Source organism: Oncorhynchus kisutch, linkage group LG7 (assembly GCF_002021735.2).
Source record: "Oncorhynchus kisutch isolate 150728-3 linkage group LG7, Okis_V2, whole genome shotgun sequence".
Taxonomy (NCBI): domain Eukaryota; kingdom Metazoa; phylum Chordata; class Actinopteri; order Salmoniformes; family Salmonidae; genus Oncorhynchus; species Oncorhynchus kisutch.
The window spans coordinates 21443912-21466779 of record NC_034180.2 but is presented as its reverse complement, the minus strand read 5'-3'; the positions used below and the strand labels follow the sequence as shown (position 1 = coordinate 21466779).

At 42.2% G+C, this 22868-nt stretch overlaps 2 protein-coding genes across 3 annotated transcripts in view; both read right to left on the bottom strand.

Moving 5' to 3' along the window:
- Positions 1–10187, bottom strand: part of ak7b (adenylate kinase 7b) — a 15356-nt gene extending 5169 nt beyond the window's left edge. Inside the window, exons 1-11 of the mRNA XM_020487701.2 lie at positions 9913–10187; positions 9480–9662; positions 9242–9350; positions 8964–9058; positions 5818–5928; positions 5614–5697; positions 4918–5006; positions 913–1003; positions 728–805; positions 389–538; positions 11–139 (exon numbers count right to left, since the gene is read on the bottom strand). Of these exons, the coding sequence (XP_020343290.1) occupies positions 11–139; positions 389–538; positions 728–805; positions 913–1003; positions 4918–5006; positions 5614–5697; positions 5818–5928; positions 8964–9058; positions 9242–9350; positions 9480–9662; positions 9913–10167 (1374 nt within the window). The 5' untranslated portion in view covers positions 10168–10187. The remainder of the gene's footprint in view (positions 1–10; positions 140–388; positions 539–727; positions 806–912; positions 1004–4917; positions 5007–5613; positions 5698–5817; positions 5929–8963; positions 9059–9241; positions 9351–9479; positions 9663–9912) is intronic.
- galcb (galactosylceramidase b) lies at positions 10118–22868 on the bottom strand. Of its 2 annotated transcripts, none has more exons than XM_020487704.2 (17): positions 22631–22868; positions 22420–22488; positions 22221–22284; positions 21928–22041; positions 21637–21776; positions 21471–21509; positions 20974–21101; positions 19342–19497; positions 13818–13942; positions 13419–13546; positions 12858–12947; positions 12680–12769; positions 12254–12398; positions 11921–12101; positions 11528–11691; positions 11190–11266; positions 10118–11008 (listed from the first exon to the last, which is right to left on the bottom strand). In XM_020487704.2, the coding sequence occupies exons 1-17, from the start codon at positions 22769–22771 to the stop codon at positions 10865–10867; spliced, it is 1995 nt and encodes a 664-aa protein (XP_020343293.1). In that variant the 5' UTR covers positions 22772–22868; the 3' UTR covers positions 10118–10864. The 2 variants fall into 2 exon arrangements, with proteins under 2 accessions (XP_020343293.1, XP_020343291.1); XM_020487702.2 differs by lacking the exon at positions 20974–21101 and adding an exon at positions 19685–19815 and having other exon boundaries at positions 22631–22852.

The following is a 22868-nucleotide window of genomic DNA, read 5'->3' as shown; positions in this document are numbered from 1 at the left end:
GGAAACTGACCAGGTGTGCAAGGGTCTCAGTGATAGTTTCCTTGAGTCTGATGTGGTGCAGTTTGTAGTGTTTACAGATCCTCTCTGCTACTGTGCTCTTTCCCACCGCTGGAGGGCCCATGATACACACTCGGATGGGCTAGGGAAAAGACCACATTTACTATACCAAGAGTAATTTACAGTACGTACCACATAACTTATTCAGTCAAACGCAATGTGGTTTTACATGAAATCATTTCAGCAACCCACACTCGGAATTTAGTCTGATCTAGTTGAAATATACACACCGTCATGCAACAATATACACCCGTTCAATACAAGAGTGTCTTTGTTCAATCTTAAATGATAGTATGGGCTGCTAGCCTGCTACAGCTGCTGTCTAACTTACCAGCAGGCCCCTGGTTTGCTTGTATTCCTCCACAACACGGTCAATGTTGTCTATGAGACCAGACTCACACACCCAGTGGATGTTGAAGCTCTCTTTCAGGTAGACAGCCTCAATCCGAAGGTTGACAAACAGAGCATCAATGTCCATTTGCTGAGGAACAATAAAAAATAAAATAAAAAGACCAGATTGAATGATTTGCTTCTTGAATAAATATAATGATGAAAGGTAGACCATGGTAATAAAACTGCCATCTAAAACGTGTATTTAGCTTAGATTCTATGTGAAGCATATTGTAACGTCTGAATTATGAATAAAGTTTGATTTGATCTTTGTACGTACTCTCAAATCCCGAGTGAGAAAAGCATCCTCTTTTGGCACTCTCTTGGTCTTTCCTGGCCCCACCACATCGGCTATTGTCTGGTGGTGAAAAAATAAGAATTCAAATCATCCTTGAAGCACTTTTTTGAGATAATTGAACCTATAGAGTCGAATTCCCAATGATCAAACATATTTGCTTGAACTACCTTTACAATGTCATCGATAGTGGTCTTGGAATCATCCACAGCGACTAAGTAATGTGGTTTTGGCTTGTGGTCAATTACATTCTGGATCACACTTCAGGAGAGAGAAAAACGTGTCTGATTAATAGATACTGTGCCTAGTGAAAGTCTACACATCCCTCTTCACATTCTGCTGCCTTAAAATTACAGGGATTAGATTGGATTTTTTTCCCCCTACAGTCACACAACCTACTCCACATTTTCCAAGTGAAAGGAAGTTATAGAACAGAAGAAAGTTAGTGCAACAATATGTCTATTGTTTTTGTCAGAATTGCTTAAGCTCTGTAAATTTGGTTGAGAATAATTGACGGACAGCAATATTCAAACCTTGTCTCTGATTTGCAACCCAGGAACACTCAACACCTCTAGGAAAGCCATTCTGGTGTCTTTGGCATGAAAATGTATGTAATTGTCTCGTGGAAAAATAAAACTAAATCCCAGGGATAAGTTTTCAGAAGACCAAAGTGGGTTTTCCTTTAACTTTTTACCTGGGCGTTTTCTCCTTTCACATTTATTTTAAACCTGACCAACTCCCCAACCCCTGCCGAAAGCATACTCATAACATGATGCTGCGACCACAATACTTGAAAATACCGAGGGTTTCACTCTGTATTGTGTTCTATTGGATTTGAACCAAACCTGTAGTTTTTAATTCAGACCAAAAAGTGAATGTCTTTGCCTTGTTGTCTTGTAGTATTACTTAACTGCCTTGTTGCGGTTAAGAATGGATGATTTGGAGGGGATTTTTTTGGAACACAGGCTTCCTTCTTTTCAGTAATGTGGAGTGAATGCAATGTTGTTGATCCCTTTGTATTTTCAAGTATTGTCGTGGCAGCATTAGGGCTGTGGTGGTCATGAAGTTGTCAGCCGGTGATTGTCATGCAAATAACTGCCGGTCTCACGGTAATTGATCGTTAATTAACATAAACACATTTAGCGTTTCCTGGCTTCCACGCATAGCATACTGATGCAGACATCTACATTTAAAGAAATCTGATAAATCAATTTAATATAGCCTATACCATCACAATAAATCCATTATTTATTTTAGACAGGTCTAAAGAAACATGATATGAAGAAAATGTAGTCTATTTCAGAAGAACAGAATAGCATACTCTGAGTTGTCCTTATGTTAGGTCCTGATCTGGCTATGCCAAATTGGCTCAGAATTCCGTGGCATTATTTGATTGTATGAAGAATACAATTGATCATAGTTGAATAAAATAGAAAGGATATTTTTTCCAAACAATTTGAGGGAGTGCCCACATGCGGCTATTTTGTGTTGAGTGGTTAACAAAGAAACAGGTCCTCCTATATGCTTAATTTAGTTATTTATACAAATGTAGTTCTGATACAAACATTGGGCTATATGTTCTGATTTTTAATACATTCTAAGGCTGCATTATGCGACTCTAATGATGATTTGAAAAAAGTTGCATGAAAGGCATGAGCTCTGCTTTGTTTATTGCATAGGCTGCACACACTTCATCAGTCTATCATTTACAATTTGACAAGGACTTGATAATGCCTTAAATTTGCCGGTGGTATCCTCTTTGTGTGGCTGTAATGCCCCCTAAAAAAATCTATGCCCTTTGTGGACATTGTGTCCTTGGACTGAATATAATAATTATAATTCCCTTCTTCCGGCTGCGTGCTCCGAAGCATTTCTCACTCACATGGCTCTCTCAGTTATCTCAATTCTTATTAGCCAATGCCCGTCACATGATCGGGTCTTTCTCACAGGCTACAAGTGAAGACAAAAACATCGGGGATGCAACTGCACGTCCTTATTGTATTCCGAGGCACATATTGAAGATGTTGGAAGAACTGTCTACATTTACTTTCTGTCAGTCAACAAGATGAGTAGGCTTAACGAACAGCAAAAGCACTAGCCTATGTCAATCTGCTGTCCCCCATAATACAAAAGTTTACCTTGGAATAAATATTCCATACATAGTCTGGGACAGTTGTGGGATTCGATAAGACTCCAAATTAATACAACCACTAGCTTCAAAAAAACTTTTAAAAGCTTAAAATGCTGACAAACTATTTGGCAAATTCTTCACATTATAAGCGCAGCAATGCGACGCGGCAGTAGGCTATAAGCGCAAACGTTCCAAAATGCAATCAATTAGCGGGAAAACATATCTTCTCAAAAGTGATCGCAAATGCGTTATGCATGTAATGCTTTTATTATAAAGGTGCATTTGTATTGTGAAAATTATCTTCCCCAAACTTGAAACTCACGTGCTGCATATGTATGCCAGTTAGGCTCTACACCCCTTGTAAAGTGGATTCATTTTCTTAATTTTGAAAGTTATTTGGCCACTTTAGTTGTGATACAAACCCTATCAAAATATATAGGCCTATGGGCTAGGCAACATGAGGTGTGTGACTGTGATTTGAAAAAAAGGCACAAAAAAAGGCATGCACTGTTTCCTGCCTTACTGCACACAAGCTGGGCATCATTCACAAGATATAGGCTAATATTGTCACCCATCAGACTATTCTTGATTTCATCTAGTCTTTACATATACTAAATAATATATGTGAGAATTTGTTTTGATTTGGAATGGACCATTATCACACACCTGTCTCAAAACAGGAGCAATGGGAAAACAAATACACGTCATCTATGCACTTAAATATTGAATGGAGGACGCTTTTCCCCCGTGGTTCCTTTTCATGCCTGTTGTAAAGAGAAGCAATGTGCTTAATATTAGGAAAGTTGAGAAATATAGTAGGCTTAAACTATAGAAAGCTGATGGCCATCAAAACTCTGCATAGTCTATAGAAATGTTGCCCAACATGAGCTATGGGCTCTCATGAAGTGATTGATTCAATTTTCGATTATATTTGCATTGATGTAAAAAGTGATTAGAGGGACAATAGAGTGTTGAGTACCAGGCAGTTAGAAAGTTTGGTTGGTTACTAATGACCATCCGCAGCATCAGAGCTTGGAGAAGCCTAATTACTGTGAATAAACGGTCACGTGGAATTTGACTGCCGTTATGACTCGTGACCGCCGGTGTGGCGGTAATACGGTCACCATAACAGCCTTAGGCAGCATCATGTTACAGGTATGCTTGTCACCGTCAGGGACTGGGGAGTTTGTTAGGATCAAAATAAATATAAAAGGAGCGAAGCCCAGGTAAAAAGTTAGCAAAAAACCCGCCTCAGTCTTCTGAAAACCCTGAGACAATTTCACAAATTTTAATGCCAAAGACACACCGGAATGCCTTTCCAAGAGGTGTTGAGTGCTCCTGAATGGTCCAGTCTCCATACTGACTTAAATCTGCTTTAAAAAAATCAGAGACAAGGTTTGAATATTGCTGTCCATCAATGATTCTCAACCAAGTGTACTGAGCTTGAGCAATTTTGACAAAAACAATGGATATACTGTATGTTGCCCTAAGAGTTGTGCAAGGTTGGTAGAATCTTATAAAACTTTTTTTTTTTTACAGCTGTAATGACTGCCAAAGGTGCTTCCACCAAGTATTAACTCTGGGGTGTGAAGACATACGCAATCAATACATTCAAATTTTCGTATTTCTTAGTAATATCATTTTTCTTTCACTTTGAAAATGTGGAGTAGGTTGTATTAATCAATATATTTTATTAAACTAGGCAAGTCAGTTAAGAACAAATTCTTATTTACAATAACGGCCTACCCCGGCCAAACTCGGACGACACTGGGCCAATTGTGCGCCGCCCTATGGGACTCCCAATCACGGCCGGATGTGATACAGCCTGGAATCGAACCAGGGAGTGTAGTGACGCCTCTTGCACTGAGATGCAGTGTCTTAGACCGTATAAATCAATAGAGGGAGACACCTAATTTGAATCCCTTTTGATATTTAATTTTACTAAAGCAGCAAAATGTGAAGAGCATGCAAGAGGTGTGTATGCTTTCACTAGTGACTGTACATAACAGAGCTTGTTTTGAAGGAAAATAAGAATAGGACTCACCCTGCAAGGTCATTGATGTGAATAGTAGGAATGACATTGGTGCCTTCTCCGAAGATAGGGACTTTGGGCAAGTCTCCCAACCAAGATGTCTAATGAAAAAGGAACCACACAAGACAACTTACATTCAATGATCCCTTATACAAATATACACCGAGTATACCAAATATGAGGAATACCCTCTCCCTTTTGCCCTCAGAACAGCCTCAATTCATCAGGGCATGGATGACTCTACAAGGTGTCGAAAGCATTCCACAGGGATGCTGGCCCATGTTGACTCCAATGCTTCCCACAGTTGTGTCAAGTTGGCTGGGTGTCCTTTGGGTGGTGGGCCAATCTTGATACACCAGAGGAAACTGTTGAGCGTGAAAAACCCAGCAGCGTTGCAGTTCTTGACATAAACCAGTGCACCTGGCACCTACTACCATACCCCGTTCAAAGGCACTTAAATCTTTTGTCTTGCCCATTCATCCACTGAAGGGCACACATACACAATCCATGTCTCAAGTGTCTCAATGCTTAAAAATATATTTTTAACCTGTCTCCTCCCCTTCATCTACACTGATTGAGGTGGATTTAACAAGTGACATCAATAAGAGATCATAGCTTTCACCAGTCTATGTCATGGAAAGAGCAGGTGTTCTTAATGTTTTGTACACTCAGTGTAGGTAACAATAATCAATCAATGTTATGATCTACCTTGAAGAAGAAGTGGAAGACTTGCTCTCCCATTCCATACTGAACTCCTGAGGCCACTACGTATGTGGAGAGCAATGAACTTTTCTATAGCGAAAGAAAAACATTGGAATGAGCAGGTTGAAAATAATGTTGTGTTGGCACTGAACAGTAATGCCTAAACAATTTTAATAACACAATAAACTGACAAAGAATATGCAGATTAACCGTTTTGCCCATTTTGACCACATGTTTTTCAACGTTGATATGCTCTTTGAAGTTGGGATGGGCTCTTCTTCTCCTGTAGTCTTCCTCAGTGAATGGAATCTCAGGGTCATCCTGAAATGTAACAGCAAAAAGTCATACATTCAAAAAAACTTCCAGTGAACAAGTCTGGGTTGAAACAGTTAAAGCTATTGATTACAAGTGATACAATACTTTGTAAACACACGTGGATCAGTTTAGATCATGTAGCGAGTTCGGGGGTGGCTCTAACCAGGATTCGAACACAGGTCCAGCGACTGTCAACCCAACACCATAGCCGTTACGCTAAGAGATCGGAAACCTCTTGCCAAGGTCGTTAGGTGTTGGCTAGCCTGGGTACCAGTTTCTTTAGCTAACATTCAACTCCTTGCCACTCCTCATTGCCAAAGAGACTGGCCTTTCAGCAATCTCAACGTTCAATATGCAGCCAGATTTACGGCGCAAGTTGCTGATTGGTAGTTGGAAACAACATTCATATTTTCCATGACAACGTTCTGGAACGTGCATGGAGTGCGCACAAAGAGGAAGACACAAAAATCACATTTGTCCTTTCCTAAAAACATATTAAAAACCTAGGCTCACCTTCAAATCTTGGCTGTAGTCCATCAGAAAGTAGGCCTAGGCTACATTATAGCATAATGCAAAAATAATATTGCCTATCAAATGAATTGACAAGGAAAGTTTGAAGGGGAGAGAGACAACTAATAGTATTACCAGAGACATTGGTTATGTAATTATTATCCACGTATGTGACTTACTCCAGAGGAAGATTAGCATGGGATTCATTTTTCAAAACTGCCCCACGTAATTCTTCATTTTTCCCATTCATTTGAGTCTGACAGAAGCCTGGAGGTTTTTATTCTAGGCGTGAAGACATTTCAACATTATGTCTCGACGATAAAAGGCTACAATGATCACTCGTGCTTGGCTGCCAAACGTATAGGTGTCCCCATAGGTCAAATATAAAAATTTAGGAAATGTGATCTAAATTATTTTAGTGATCTACGTTAGATGTCTGTCCCAATGAAAAGGCTCCCCATCCTGCTGATGTGAGCTGATGGATAGTGCACTTGCACTTGATATGCGTATATGGATGAGAAAGTAAACTTGCCATTCCCAAAAACCAGCTCAATGGGGAATGGGGATTCCCTGCTTTGCGATCTGTTGCCTACGTCAACAACCCAACAGCCAGGGTTTCATTAAATAAGCCTAGGCACAATACTTTTTTATTGCACATTTAATTCATGCGATGCTCAACTTCTATTCATTGGCACAAAGCGTGTGTCAGGGCTTGCATAGCACAGGCGGGGGTGCCTAAATTCACTGTAGTAGGATTTGGTTAGGCCTAATATATAGGCTAGCATATGAATGGTGGATTAATAGCCCAGCCTATGAATCTCTGTCATGCCTGTTCCCCTTCTTGTGCAAATCAAATCAAACTTAATTTGTCCCATGCGCCGAATACAAGTGTAGACCTTACTTACAAGCCCTTAACCAACAGTGCAGTTCAAGAAGAGTTAAGAAAATATTTACCAAACAAACAAAAGCAAAAAAAGTAACACAATAACACAAGAATAATGAGGCTATATACAAGGAATAACGAGGCTATATACATATTAGAGGTAATTTGTAGATGTAGGTAGGGGTGCATAGATAATGCATAGATAATAAACAGCGAGTAGCAGCAGTGTACAAAACAAATGGGGGGGCGGGGGGAAATCAATGTAATAGTCCGGTGGCCATTTTATTAATTGTTCTGCAGTCTTATAGCTTGGGGGTAGAAGCTGTTAAGGAGCCTTTTGGTCCTTGACTAGGCGCTCCGGTACCGCTTGCTGTGTGGTAACAGAGAAAACAGTCTATGACTTGGGTGACTGGAGTCTCTGACAATTTTATGGGCTTTCCTCTGACTCCGCCTATTATATAGGTCCTGGATTGCAAGAAGCTTGGCCTCAGTGGTATACTGGGCCGTACGCACTACCCTCTGTAGCTCTGTAGCGCCTTACGGCCAGATGCCGAGCAGTTGCAATACCAGGCGGTGATGCAACCGGTCAGGATGCTCTCGATGGTGCAGCTGTAGAACTTTCTGTCTCCTCAGGGGGAAAGGTTTTATTGTGCCCTCTTCACGACTGTCTTGATGTGTTTGGACCATGATAGATCGTTAGTGATGTGGACACCAAGGAACTTGAAACTCTCGCTCCGCTCCACTACAGACCCATCAATGTTAATGGGGGCCTGTTCGGCCTCCCTTTTCCTGTAGTCCACGATCAGCTCCTTTGTCTTGCTCACATTGAGGGAGAAGTTGTTGTCCTGGCACCACACTGCCAGTTCTCTGACCTCCAGATAGGCTGTCTCATCCTTGTCATCCTCATCCACTGTTGTGTCGTCAACAAACTTAATGATGGTGCTGGAGTCGTGTTTGGCCACGCAGTCTTGGGTGAACAGAAAGTACAGGAGGGGACTAAGTACACACCCCTGAGGGGCCCAAGGGTTGAGGATCAGCGTGGCAGACGTGTTGTTGCCTACATCTCCGCTGGCATCTCCACTGGCCTTTCTCTCTTCCATCCTCTGTATTCCTCTTATAGCTCATGAACCAGTAGCCTAGCCCAATGCATGTCCCAAACATAGTAGTTTGGTTATTAAGTTAAGTTAATAAGTTTTGAGTAATATTTTATTATTGAGGAAAGAAGCACCTTGCTCTTGCTTGCTGGATATAAAATAGGCTCAGTATTCAGAATGAACTGCTGGGAAATCCTCTGCTTTCCCCGCGTCCAGTGTTTATGTTTACAATGAAATGCCTAATGCTAGAATGTTTCCAATCAAATCTATGATTTAAGTTAGAACTTTTTCCTATTTTATTTCTTGTCTAATTTTCATTAACATTGACATTGAATGATAGCTGTGAGGGTTATTGAATCAGAATCAAATCCTCTGATTTCCTCAAGCTCATCAACGATAGAATGTTAATATTTGAAGATTGCCAAAAGGACGGTCTCTTTGGCAATAACAAGGAGTGGCAAGGAGTGGAATGTTAGCTAAAGAGACTGGTACTTAGGCTAGGTGTTGGCATAAGGTCGCTACAGTAAAGCGGAAGTGAATCCTGGCCCACTCACCGCATCGACAGGCTTGCTGAGAGCCCAGGTCATTACAGTTGATATGAGGATGAACATCTTTGGCTGACTGAACCTGGCCATCTCAGCATGAAGGGCTGGTGAAAGAACAGTGAACTGTGAAGTAGGCATTGATTTCTTGGGTCATGCAATGCAAACATTTGAATTGAATCAATGGTGTGTTATGCAATGTGTTATAATTCCCAGACCAACACAGAGAGATAGTGGTGTGTGTGTGTTTGTATTAATAATCAGTCAATGAGAGACAAACAGTAGCCTACCTGAGATTGCCCAAGAGGCCTCGTCCATCTGGTCAGCATCCTCAGTGATGTTGTAAATTATGATATCACACTCCATCAGGCGCTCCAGGAGTTCTTCCCTTTTCAGTTGCTGAAATCATTCAAACACATAGCATAGGACTTGTTTAGGTAACACTTAACGTTCGTTTCCTTCTTTGATAAGATGCAGATGCATGTGGAAATGAAATTTTGCTACACATATTAGGCTAATGTTACTCACAAAATATTCATCCAACACATAACTTGGTCTTCTTTCGTTTTTGTTTGCAATAGTTCCGACAATTTGAAAGGTTCCGTCTTTGACTTTTGGATGGTCATCTTTTGATAGCCTCTCTTCCCCTTCCTCCACCTCTGGCTCGTCAGTTTCCACCAGGGACGCCCCCACTACACAGGCAGACAAGAACTGCACGGAGCATAGAGAGAGACATTTTAAACAGGTATGGTTCTGGTCAAGCCAGTCTAACCCATTGGTGTAGCAACTTTCTTTTAGATAGCTACGCATACAACCCGACACATATTTGATTGGATAGCAACGGTGAAGCACACAGCTAGGCTAACGTTAGCTGGCTAGCAATGGATGAGACACACGGTTTAGTTCCGAGTCGCAGCTTCATTTTTATTTAGACAAATATGTCAGTTTCAGAAAGCCCAACCTTTGCGATACATGTCGAGGCATAGGAGTCAACGTTGTTGATAAAAATACGCTTGGTGTGATGAATAATCTTCTCAACTTCTTCCTCAGCCATCCTGCGCTCAGATGTTGACTGGGCGTCTCTCCCGTTACTTAGCAACAACCATTCAAGGGGTATCGTTTGCCCAATGTTTGACAAACTTAACAAATATGCACAAAAAAAAGTGTCAGTTTCAAAATATGCCATTTCTTTATTGTAAAGAGTATTAATTGTCATACTTCTTTAAAAATCGATATTAACAGTCATTAGGCAATGATTATTTTATCAGTGGAAAGACAAAACAAAGGCTTACAGAAAAGTAATTCCATCACAGTAATTCTCAGATCCAAACTGTTGAGTAATTTCAGCATATTTCTGGGGAAATACTAGGCATTCAACAATCTTTAAATTTAAGGCTTGCACTTAAGATGGTGGATAAATGAAGAGGTCTTACTAACAGGTAGCCTAGCAGTTAAAAATCGTTGGGCCAGTAACCGAAAGGGTCATTGGTATGAACCCCAGAGCAGACTAGGTGAAAAGTCTGTTGATAACACTCTGCTAAATTGTGCAACTATTACAACTATTAAAAATAAATATGGTCACAGTTCTGGTCTAAGGGGTAGCTATCCCATAGAAACCAATGCAATAGCAACTGGGTCTGGTCTACTTAGTTCATTGACTGTATAAGAGCCAGCGAGATATCTCGCTTCCTCTTCAGTCTCTGCTTGCGCGCACACACACAAAATAACAATAGAAAGTATGGATATTTGTGAGTTAAATGGCACTGAATCCAAATTAATCCCTTTACAAAATATTTATGGAAAATAGCCACCATTCTCATTTTACAGTCACATTTAAGGGCTCAGAGGCATAATTGTGCCAATAAATTAATTAATGACCAAGGTTTATTCACCACAAACACACAGAAAAATTCTCATTTTACTTCCACAGCAAAGTTGTCAAACTGTGCCAGTTCAAATGAGTGTGTTCCTATGGCAGCCCAGCCATTCTTTGGTCCCAATACCACAGCATTCTTCCATAGTGGATATCCATTCAGCAACCCTGTGGCATACTCCCCCTGAAGAAAAAAAAATCTATTTAGTATAGCTAATGTGCCCATAGACAATATGTCACCCTACAAAAGGTCTGGAAGTCATTTAAATGAAAAACAAAATTGAAAGAGACATTTTGATGATGAACATGAGGTTTCTCTGGAAATATTTGGTGTACCGTTTCAGAGATTGAAGTTGTAAACATACCTCGACTGTGAGGGTTAACGTGTGCCAGCCATACGCTCTCGTTCCAGACAGACCCTCTGCCAGTACAGTCTTGCCAACTGTGGAGTAATAAGACTTGGCATATTGATTTCTCAACACCTTGTGCTTTACAATGATACATCATTTACTGATAAGGAATGTTTAAAACTCAGGTATAAACATTATGGCGCCGTTTCCCCAGACAAGCCTAGTCACGGACTAAACAGTTACAGTCAAAAGGAGATTATCTTTTGACCATGGTTTTCAGTCCTGGACGAGGCTTAATCTGTGTCGGGGAAACTAGCCTTTTTAATGTGTATGTCTATGATTGAAATACCGACCTAGGTCATTGGTGACTTTGTAGGAGCCATCTGCAAACACCCAGAAGAAGACTCCCTTGGCGCTGCGGACAGACTGGCCTCCTTTGTCCACTCTGACTGCGATGAACACTCCTCCAGTCTTCACAGTCTCCATGAAGACATCACACATCACTGTCAGGTTCTGCCTGGAAAACATACAGTATGCAACATTACAAAAACACACAGTAAAATGCCCACTTTCCTGAACTGAACCGTTTTCCTTACCAGGGTAATATTACTATCATTGTGGATTTGAGCAGAGGATCTAAGGCCTATTGCTGAAACACTACTGTACATACACAATACATTACAAAGTGCACACTTCCGACCCTCCAGGATAAGGGTTGGCATCGGCCCTGACCCCTGCCCTTTCACCATTTATAGTCTCCAATGACGCTGATGGTCTGGTCAGCATCTGTTGCCCAGGTAACAGGCATCTGTGTGACCACCTGGCGCAAAGTGAAGACATGAGGACCAGGGTCCGTCAGGTTAATGTAATACTCAAACACCCCCGTCTGGTCAGCAAAGTCTGGGGCCTCAGAGAAGGAAGGGTTGGCTGCAGAGAGAGTGAAAAAGAGAAGGAGAAAGGCAGCGAGCGAGACAGACAAAATAATGTAATTAATCGTTTAAACTATAATTAGAATTTCCGGATCATTTGCAGGTTGTTTTTGGCAGATAGTGACACTTCTAGCTTGAAAATGCACTTACCAACATTAAAGTCATCAAAGTAGACTTTAGGGAATGGGCCAGAGGCAGGTGGATCAGGGTAAGTCCCTTTCTGCCCAGTGGATATGGTGGTTAAAGTGTAAACCTCATCAACATCCAGGCTCAAGGTGAACGAACCATCATAAATCTACCAGAGAGGGAGGGAGGGAGCATGAAACTCATGACAATGTAGTCAATAAAAAAAGCCCACATCAAAACATCTTCAACCTAAAAATCATAAAACGCTCATAAAAAAAGTTAGTGAGGAGATGTGAAATGTCACGGGGGAGTAATCTCACTTTGTACAACACTCACCCTAAAAACAAGATCCAAAGACAGTGTCATCCTGTCAGATATCATCTTGTCATAATCTTTTAGAGGCTGGCGTGCCCTATTGCAGAGCTATTTCTGTCAGAGGAGTACGTTTACCTTTAAGGGGCTCAATTTCTTGAAGAAGAACGGCTTTTTAGTCTTGAAGTCAAACTTTGACTGCCACACCTGTAGTTCCTTGATCGAAGCCTAGGACAGAGAAACACGTACTCAGACAAAGTAGCCTCTCAATCATTAAGTGGGCAGAAAAGTCTCAGGGGATTGCGACAGTACTCACAAAAGATCCCTTGAGTTGGAATGTTACATTCTGGGCTGTGACATTGAAGGGCAGGAGAGGAGGTCTGATGCACACAGAATGATCATGAGTCTGAACAGAAGACAAATAAATGTATAAACTAAGGTGATAGCCCAGTAGTCAGATATCTTTGTGTTTATGGGATAAGAAATAGTAAAGTTGCCTGAAGCGCAAACCACTCTGGCTACACCATCCTTGCATCAGCAGAAAGCTAAGTAGAAGTGAGCTGCTAGCTCACAAGACTTCCTTTTGCTTTTCTAAAGCTTAGATTGTAGGCTCCAGAGAGAGCAGAGCTTAAATTTGAAAGAGAAAGTCAACAATGTCCTCTTCAGGTTTCCATTCCAGTCAAAAGCAGACTTAAAAGTTAAGCTTCAGAGATTTTAAAAAGGGCTTTACTATAATTGTTTATTCAAAGTTAGAAAAGTGTTCATAGCACAGTGTACAATCAACAATAGGATTAAGCCTTTTACTCAGATTATACATCATTACTCAGAATAAAGATCCTAGTTAACAGGCATAATGTATAGGAAGATAAATACTGACCATGGTTTCTATTACAACAGTGAGGTTTCCTTTACTGTCTGTCAGGGCAACATAACTTCCCCCGTGTACCAGATGCCCAACGGTTTGCAGATAGGTCCATCCTGGCTGGCTAAACTGGGTGGTGTGGGCTAGGAGATAAAATTACCTCATGTAAATCAATTAAATTATTAGTCCTTTTCACATACTTGTCTAAAACATTGGTGAGTTTTGTACTGTAGCAGAATACGGCAGCTAATGTCACCACATCACATGTGAGCTGACGATACCTTTGGGGAAGCAATAACCACTCAAAACAGTGACACGGTAACCAAACATTATTGTGCTAATCTGTAGCTAGTTAACCGTACCAATAATGAAACAATGTTAGGGTGAACTATCCATATAAGTGCTGTGGGTTACCAGTTATCCAGATGGGTGATTCCACCACATAGTTCCCAGTCCAGGGCTCCTCTGCGGTCATTAGGCCATCTCTCCCAAAGGGAAGGTCCTCATAGTAACTGGCTACCAGGTTCCAGGATATGGTGCTGAAACAATAACAAAACAGATATTTCACTGACCACTCTTTTACAAAAAAGGACAACAGGTAACCCTTTTAATGGCTGACAACTTTTGACCAGGGTCCATAGGTTCCGGTTAGAATTTTAAATGTAACCTTTATTTAACTAGGCAAGTCAGTTAAGAACAAATTCTTATTTACAATGACGGACTACACCGGCCAAATCTGGATGACGATGGGCCAATTGTGATACAGCCTGGATTCTAACCACGGTGTCTGTAGTGACGCCTCTAGCACCGAGAAGCTGCGCCATAGACCGCTGCGCCACTCGGGAGCGATGTAGGGAACAGGGTGCCATTTGGGACGCAGCCCATACCTACCATTATATGAGTGAGGGTTGCATGTTTTGGACGCTGATCTATCAGATTCTTATAGCTGTCACCTGCCCAATGGGGCAACCTTAGAGCTCAACAGATCAGTTAGTGATCCCGGGCATTAGGGCAATCCTTAAGGTCAATCTCTGTGTTGATCATTTATTTATTTATTTATTTTACCTTTATTTAACCAGGTAGGCAAGTTGAGAACAAGTTCTCATTTACAATTGCGACCTGGCCAAGATAAAGCAAAGCAGTTCGACAGATACAACGACACAGAGTTACACATGGAGTAAAACAAACATACAGTCAATAATGCAGTATAAACAAGTCTATATACAATGTGAGCAAATGAGGTGAGAAGGGAGGTAAAGGCAAAAAAGGCCATGATGGCAAAGTAAATACAATATAGCAAGTAAAATACTGGAATGGTAGTTTTGCAATGGAAGAATGTGCAAAGTAGAAATAAAAAATAATGGGGTGCAAAGGAGCAAAATAAATAAATAAATAAAAATTAAATACAGTTGGGAAAGAGGTAGTTGTTTGGGCTAAATTATAGGTGGGCTATGTACAGGTGCAGTAATCTGTGAGCTGCTCTGACAGTTGGTGCTTAAAGCTAGTGAGGGAGATAAGTGTTTCCAGTTTCAGAGATTTTTGTAGTTCGTTCCAGTCATTGGCAGCAGAGAACTGGAAGGAGAGGCGGCCAAAGAAAGAATTGATTTTGGGGGTGACTAGAGAGATATACCTGCTGGAGCGTGTGCTACAAGTGGGAGATGCTATGGTGATCAGCGAGCTGAGATAAGGGGGGACTTTACCTAGCAGGGTCTTGTAGATGACATGGAGCCAGTGGGTTTGGCGACGAGTATGAAGCGAGGGCCAGCCAACGAGAGAGTACAGGTCGCAATGGTGGGTAGTATATGGGGCTTTGGTGATAAAACGGATTGCACTGTGATAGACTGCATCCAATTTGTTGAGTAGGGTATTGGAGGCTATTTTGTAAATGACATCGCCAAAGTCGAGGATTGGTAGGATGGTCAGTTTTACAAGGGTATGTTTGGCAGCATGAGTGAAGGATGCTTTGTTGCGAAATAGGAAGCCAATTCTAGATTTAACTTTGGATTGGAGATGTTTGATATGGATCTGGAAGGAGAGTTTACAGTCTAACCAGACACCTAAGTATTTGTAGTTGTCCACGTATTCTAAGTCAGAGCCGTCCAGAGTAGTGATGTTGGACAGGCGGGTAGGTGCAGGTAGCGATCGGTTGAAGAGCATGCATTTAGTTTTACTTGTATTTAAGAGCAATTGGAGGCCACGGAAGGAGAGTTGTATGGCATTGAAGCTTGCCTGGAGGGTTGTTAACACAGTGTCCAAAGAAGGGCCGGAAGTATACAGAATGTGTCGTCTGCGTAGAGGTGGATCAGGGACTCACCAGCAGCAAGAGCGACCTCATTGATGTATACAGAGAAGAGAGTCGGTCCAAGAATTGAACCCTGTGGCACCCCCATAGAGACTGCCAGAGGTCCGGACAGCAGACCCTCCGATTTGACACACTGAACTCTATCAGAGAAGTAGTTGGTGAACCAGGCGAGGCAATCATTTGAGAAACCAAGGCTGTCGAGTCTGCCGATGAGGATATGGTGATTGACAGAGTCGAAAGCCTTGGCCAGATCAATGAATACGGCTGCACAGTAATGTTTCTTATCGATGGCGGTTAAGATATCGTTTAGGACCTTGAGCGTGGCTGAGGTGCACCCATGACCAGCTCTGAAACCGGATTGCATAGCAGAGAAGGTATGGTGAGATTCTAAATGGTCGGTAATCTGTTTGTTGACTTGGCTTTCGAAGACCTTAGAAAGGCACGGTAGGATAGATATAGGTCTGTAGCAGTTTGGGTCAAGAGTGTCCCCCCCTTTGAAGAGGGGGATGACCGCAGCTGCTTTCCAATCTTTGGGAATCTCAGACGACACGAAAGAGAGGTTGAACAGGCTAGTAATAGGGGTGGCAACAATTTCGGCAGATAATTTTAGAAAGAAAGGGTCCAGATTGTCTAGCCCGGCTGATTTGTAGGGGTCCAGATTTTGCAGCTCTTTCAGAACATCAGCTGAATGGATTTGGGAGAAGGAGAAATGGGGAAGGCTTGGGCGAGTTGCTGTTGGGGGTGCAGTGCTGTTGTCCGGGGTAGGAGTAGCCAGGTGGAAAGCATGGCCAGCCGTAGAAAAATGCTTATTGAAATTCTCAATTATGGTGGATTTATCAGTGGTGACAGTGTTTCCTATCTTCAGTGCAGTGGGCAGCTGGGAGGAGGTGTTCTTATTCTCCATGGACTTTACAGTGTCCCAGAACTTTTTTGAGTTAGTGTTGCAGGAAGCAAATTTCTGCTTGAAAAAGCTAGCCTTGGCTTTTCTAACTGCCTGTGTATAATGATTTCTAGCTTCCCTGAACAGCTGCATATCACGGGGGCTGTTCGATGCTAATGCAGAACGCCATAGGATATTTTTGTGTTGGTTAAGGGCAGTCAGGTCTGGGGAGAACCAAGGGCTATATCTGTTCCTGGTTCTAAATTTCTTAAATGGGGCATGTTTATTTAAGATGGTTAGGAAGGCATTTTAAAAAAATATCCAGGCATCCTCTACTGACGGGATGAGATCAATATCCTTCCAGGATACCCCGGCCAGGTCGATTAGAAAGGCCTGCTCGCAGAAGTGTTTCAGGGAGCGTTTTACAGTGATGAGTGGAGGTCGTTTGACCGCTGACCCATTACGGATGCAGGCAATGAGGCAGTGATCGCTGAGATCTTGGTTGAAGACAGCAGAGGTGTATTTAGAGGGGAAGTTGGTTAGGATGATATCTATGAGGGTGCCCGTGTTTAAGGTTTTGGGGAGGTACCTGGTAGGTTCATTGATTATTTGTGTGAGATTGAGGGCATCAAGTTTAGATTGTAGGATGGCTGGGGTGTTAAGCATGTTCCAGTTTAGGTCGCCTAGCAGCACGAACTCTGAAGATAGATGGGGGGCAATCAGTTCACATATGGTGTCCAGAGCACAGCTGGGGGCAGAGGGTGGTCTATAGCAGGCGGCAACGGTGAGAGACTTGTTTTTAGAGAGGTGGATTTTTAAAAGTAGAAGTTCAAATTGTTTGGGTACAGACCTGGATAGTAGGACAGAACTCTGCAGGCTATCTTTGCAGTAGATTGCAACACCGCCCCCTTTGGCAGTTCTATCTTGTCTGAAAATGTTGTAGTTTGGAATTAAAATGTCTGAGTTTTTGGTGGTCTTCCTAAGCCAGGATTCAGACACAGCTAGAACATCCGGGTTGGCAGAGTGTGCTAAAGCAGTGAATAGAACAAACTTAGGGAGGAGGCTTCTAATGTTAACATGCATGAAACCAAGGCTATTACGGTTACAGAAGTCGTCAAAAGAGAGCGCCTGGGGAATAGGAGTGGAGCTAGGCACTGCAGGGCCTGGATTCACCTCTACATCGCCAGAGGAACATAGGAGGAGTAGAATAAGGGTACGGCTAAAAGCTATGAGAATTGGTCGTCTAGAACGTCTGGAACATAGAGTAAAAGGAGGTTTCTGGGGGCGATAAAATAGCATCAAGGTATAATGTACAGACAAATGTATGGTAGGATGTGAATACAGTGGAGGTAAACCTAGGTATTGAGTGATGAAGAGAGAGATATTGTCTCTAGAAACATCGTTGAAACCAGGAGATGTCATTGCATGTGTGGGTGGTGGAACTAATAGTTTGGATAAGGTATAGTGAGCAGGACTAGAGGCTCTACAGTGAAATAAGCCAATAAACACTAACCAGAACAGAAATGGACAAGACATATTGACATTAAGGAGAGGCATGCTTAGTCGAGTGATCAAAAGGGTCCGGTGAGTGGAGAGGTTGGTTGGTGATTTAGACAGCTAGCCAGGGCATCGGTAGCAAGCTAGCATAGGATGGAGGTCTGTTGTTAGCCACCTCCTGCGCTCCGTCAGTAGATTAGTGGGGTTCCGTGTGGTAGAGGGGATCAATCCAAATCACACAACAACAACAAAAATAAAAACAATAGATAGTTATAGAGGCCCAAGAAGAAAACATAATAATAATAATAAAAAAAATTAAAAAAAATTTATAGCAGCCGGTAAGACAGCTAACGGTTAGCAGGCCGCAGATGGGCGTTCAGGTAACGTCGCGACGGAGGAGCCAGCCGAATAACTCCTTCGGGTAGATAACGTCGGCAGTCCAGTTGTGAAGGCCCGGTGGGGCTCCGCGAAGGCAGCAAAACGGGTCCGGATATGCGACTGCAGCCCAGGTGCGATTGATGGAACTCAGGAGTGATTGACGGAGCTTGCTAGCTCCGGAACAATTGATGTTTGCTCCGGAATCGACGAAGGCCGATAGTCACACGGATAGCAGCTAGCTAGCTGTGAGATCCGGGCATGAATGTCCAGAGAGCAGTCGAAATCCAGGGACATGGAGATTAAAATTGGTCCGGTATGCTCCGCTCCGAGCCGCGCCGTACAGAACTGGCGATAGACTTTCGAGCCAAAGGATAGCCGATGACCACAAACCGTGGTTAGCTGAACACCAACGACTTGCCAGTAAAGGAGCCAACTAGCTTCTGAACTAGCTTCTGGATTAGCTTCTGGCTAGCTTCTTGGAGTTTCTGGCTAGCTTCTTGGAGGATTACAGATCTGAGGTAAATAATACTTTTTTATAAATATACATTGGTGAGGCGGGTTGCAGGAGAGTGTTTTGAAGATGAGTTGATGGAAAATAAAAATAAAATGTATGTGAAAAAGTTGTAAATATATATATATATACAGGACACGACAAGACGAGGACAAAAGACGTCTGAACTGCTATGCCACCTTGGAGGATCATAGCACTACCCTATCACCCTTCCAATACTACAGGTGATTTTAGTAGTCTTGTTTAAAATCAGCCCAATCCCACAAAGTCACATTCTGTTGTGAAATTAAAAGTGAGCACAAGAGTCAGTCTGGTTCCACGAGGCTATGATTTTAGTGGAAATCAGTAACTACGACAGTTAGCTACATACGCAGTCATGAGTCCGTTGACATAGTTCTGGTTGAGGATCCGGGCCCAGCAGCCTCCTCCCACCTCGTCGTTAAAGGTGCTGTAGTCTTCAGACGACCATAGCTTCTTCTGGGTCTTCAGGGCCTCTATCACTGTGGTGGTGCCTGGGTAGTGGGCCCTGTCAGGCCACACAAATGGAATTATAAAAAGTGATGAGCACAAAGGCACACTTAAAAGAATAAGCTAAATCAACACTGTGCGTGCAAGCGGTAGTTCTGAGGAATAACTTCCTACATAGATGGGAGAAGCGCATGCAGTAAATTGAACAGAGGTGGTCTCCTGTAACAAAGTAGAAACTCTCCTACCCTATCACGTCTACTGCGTCAGCCAGCTCTTGATCGACACACAATGAATAGGTTATGGGCTGCCAAAGGTTATCACTGGCTATGATTCTGACCCTCTCCAAACCACTCTTATCCAGAGTGTACCGCAGCAGCTAACCAGTGACAGTCAGAAAGAGAGGCGAGTGAAAAGGTGATCCTGTATTGAAGAACCATTCAGGACAATTGACTACATTGGCCTTTTACATGTGCAAATGTCAAGCAATAAACGTAGCTTACATACTAGAGTATGCACATTCTCTATTAGTATGGAATCAACTCCTGATATTGCTGTGGTTTGAGACTGTCATGAATATATGCACTAAATAAGATTATTCAGATATGCAGAAGAATAATGAAGAATTTATTTGATTTGGTACTGGTCTACTGAAATTCACTTAGTGTTACTTCGGGATTATGGCAATGAAGCCCTTTATCTTCTTCCCCAGAGTCAGATGAAATCATGGATAACATTTGCATGTCTCTGCATCCAGTATGAAGGAAGTTAAAGGTAATTTTGCGAGCCAATGCTAACTAGTGTTAGCGCAAAGACTGGAAGTCTCTGGTATCTACTAGTACTTACCATAGACCACCAGTCATTGGGCTAACGCTAGTTAGCAACTTCCTTCAAACTGCACGCAGAGATATAAAAATAGCATCCACGAGTTCATCTGACTCTAGGGAAGTAATCCTGAAGTATCACTTCAAACAAAATTTAAATTGATCAGGATTGACTGTAATTGTGCTTCTGACCACTCAGGCATTAAAATTTAAAAAAAAGCCACCAACATTCAGCTTTGTCTGACGACAACAGAGCAATCAAAGTTATGAAAGGTGGCACGCAGACTTCCTTATTGCTTGCCAAGTGTTCTAGAATCATAGTGGTAAAACTAACTTGTGACAGAAGCAAACATACCAGATCCGGGGAACTGAAAGGCGAGACACACCCATGGAGAACCCATACTCTATTACAGTAAACCCCTGTGTGTTCAGTTCCTCATTCACCTTGACCGGCATCTGGGTTTAATGATAGCACATTCTTTAACTTAATACTTTAGTGCAAAAGCATCTGAGAGCATGTTTGTTTAGCATGATCATTGCATTTCTAGACCCACAGAATGCTATTGACTACACCTGTGACATTAGTCAGCTTCACGTGACAAATACCATACCATGCCATGGAGGAAACAGAGTGATTTGCTGTGAGCCGGAGTTGCAAAGGATGTTTTGTGCCACTTCAGCGCAAGCTGTGGTCCATGTTGTCCCTTACTTACCCTACTACCTCAACAGCGTCGTTGAGGTACGGGTCTACACCCATGGCATTGGAAACATCCCAGTTGCCGTCTGCTGCGATGATGCCCACACCGGTTAGGCCAACTTTATCCAATGTGTCTCGGAGCACCTTAGTAACAAATTATATGCTCTCAGATGCAAACAGCTGATCTTGATTGGATTTTGATGAACAATTGTCTCTCTGCCAATAGCCCTAAAATCACAGGAGGCTGCTGAGGTGTGGACAGTTCAGAATAATAACTGGAATGGAGTCACTGGAATGTATCAACCACACAGAAACCATGTGTTGAATACCAGTCCTTTGTTACCATTCCATTCATTACGATGAACCCATCCTCCCCAATTAAGGTGCCACTGACCACCAGTAAAACCAGAATGTTGGTGGCAGTTTTTTTGTCATCTTTTTCTTCTAAGACATTTCACAATGTGTAATGGTAATGGCTGGTCAAATATGAACAGAAAACATGACAACACCAACCTTGATGTACTTGCTGTCAAAGTTCCGTTCATTCCAAATCTATATAGTTATAAAACATCAACATGATAACTTTAAAACAGGTGGGTAGAGTAAGTGTATACATCATGTTTGTATCCAATTAAAATATTCTCAATACACAATGCACAAAATTGAATTGAATACACACCCCAACATAATCAATATTCAGGTCATGGTACTGTTCGGCTCCTAAAATCCACGACACCACGTAGGATGCAGTTATATCAGGGAAGTCATACGGCCAGTTCTTCCCATGTCCAACCCAACCCGGGAAGGCCCATGGCAAGCCTGCAGTTACAAAAGGAAACATGAACAGAGACTATTGTTAGAGAGACCCCACCGTACACAGATATTTCCAACTGGTCTTGTGTTCTAGTTTGATACAGGGATGAAAAGGGTACGGCGGCAATGAAAGGGTCTACTGCTCCTTCAGCCTCACCTATGAGAGTGATGTTGGGGTTCCTCTTCTTGGCTTCTCTCATCAGCCACCATTCATAACCTCGGAAGAAGTTCTCATCATTTTCATAGTGCATGTGAGAGGGTTCCGTTCCATCTAGGTGAAAAAACTGAATTTACATGTAGTCTTCAGCTAACATTACATTCGTAACTCAAAGCCACACTCTGACTGTGTCATCCTTGATATCCACAAAGAATGCTTCCCAAATGGCACCCTAATCCCAAAATAGTCCTGGTCAAAGTAGTGCACCATAAAAGTACATTTTCAATGTTTACCTGTGGTTTGGGCATCACCTCCAATCTCCACTTTCAGGATTTGCAGAGAAGCCCCAAAGTTTGGCTACAGACAGAAAATAAAAGTTACATACTGTTATGATCTCACACGATAAGATAAGATTACTGGCTGGCTACCTTGCATGAAATGAGATGAGGAATTCAGACCTAACATAAGAATGTATACGGTTGTAGCAGCTACCTTGAAGAGGTAGTCCAATATCTGGCTGCGGTAGGGTTCTGCATAATTGACAAGTAGACGAGATGTTGCCTAAAACGAACAGGGAAAGGTTGCAGAAAAGTGACAAAACTATTTAGATTACAGCGCACTCGTTTCATTGATTAGTTCACAGTACAGTCGAATCAGGAAGTAGCTACTAGCTTGGTATTAGCAACTAGGATAAGTTACTTACCCCTCCACCACTCAAACCGCCAATGCCGTCAAACGTTCTTCCTAATCCAATTTTATCATCCAAAACGTAGCTCTCGGCAATAGAGAGATCAAAACACAAACTAAAACACAAGGCGATAGCGAAAGATAATTTATAAATCATCCTGACCAATGTTTCCAAAAAGTCTGACAGCACTGTTAACGCTGCAAACTCAGGCGTTATTCTATAACCACGCCCCTGCTCAGATCATGTGACAGTC

Coding starts and splice junctions, on each gene's coding strand:
- galcb (XM_020487702.2), bottom strand. CDS start 22,771: ATGATTTATAAATTATCTTTCGCTATCGCCTTGTGTTTTAGTTTGTGT. Junction 12,770..12,857: donor TCCAACTCAAGGGATCTTTT/GTGAGTACTGTC, acceptor TCTCTGTCCTAG/GCTTCGATCAAGGAACTACA. Junction 12,102..12,253: donor CTTTGATGACTTTAATGTTG/GTAAGTGCATTT, acceptor CTCTCTCTGCAG/CCAACCCTTCCTTCTCTGAG.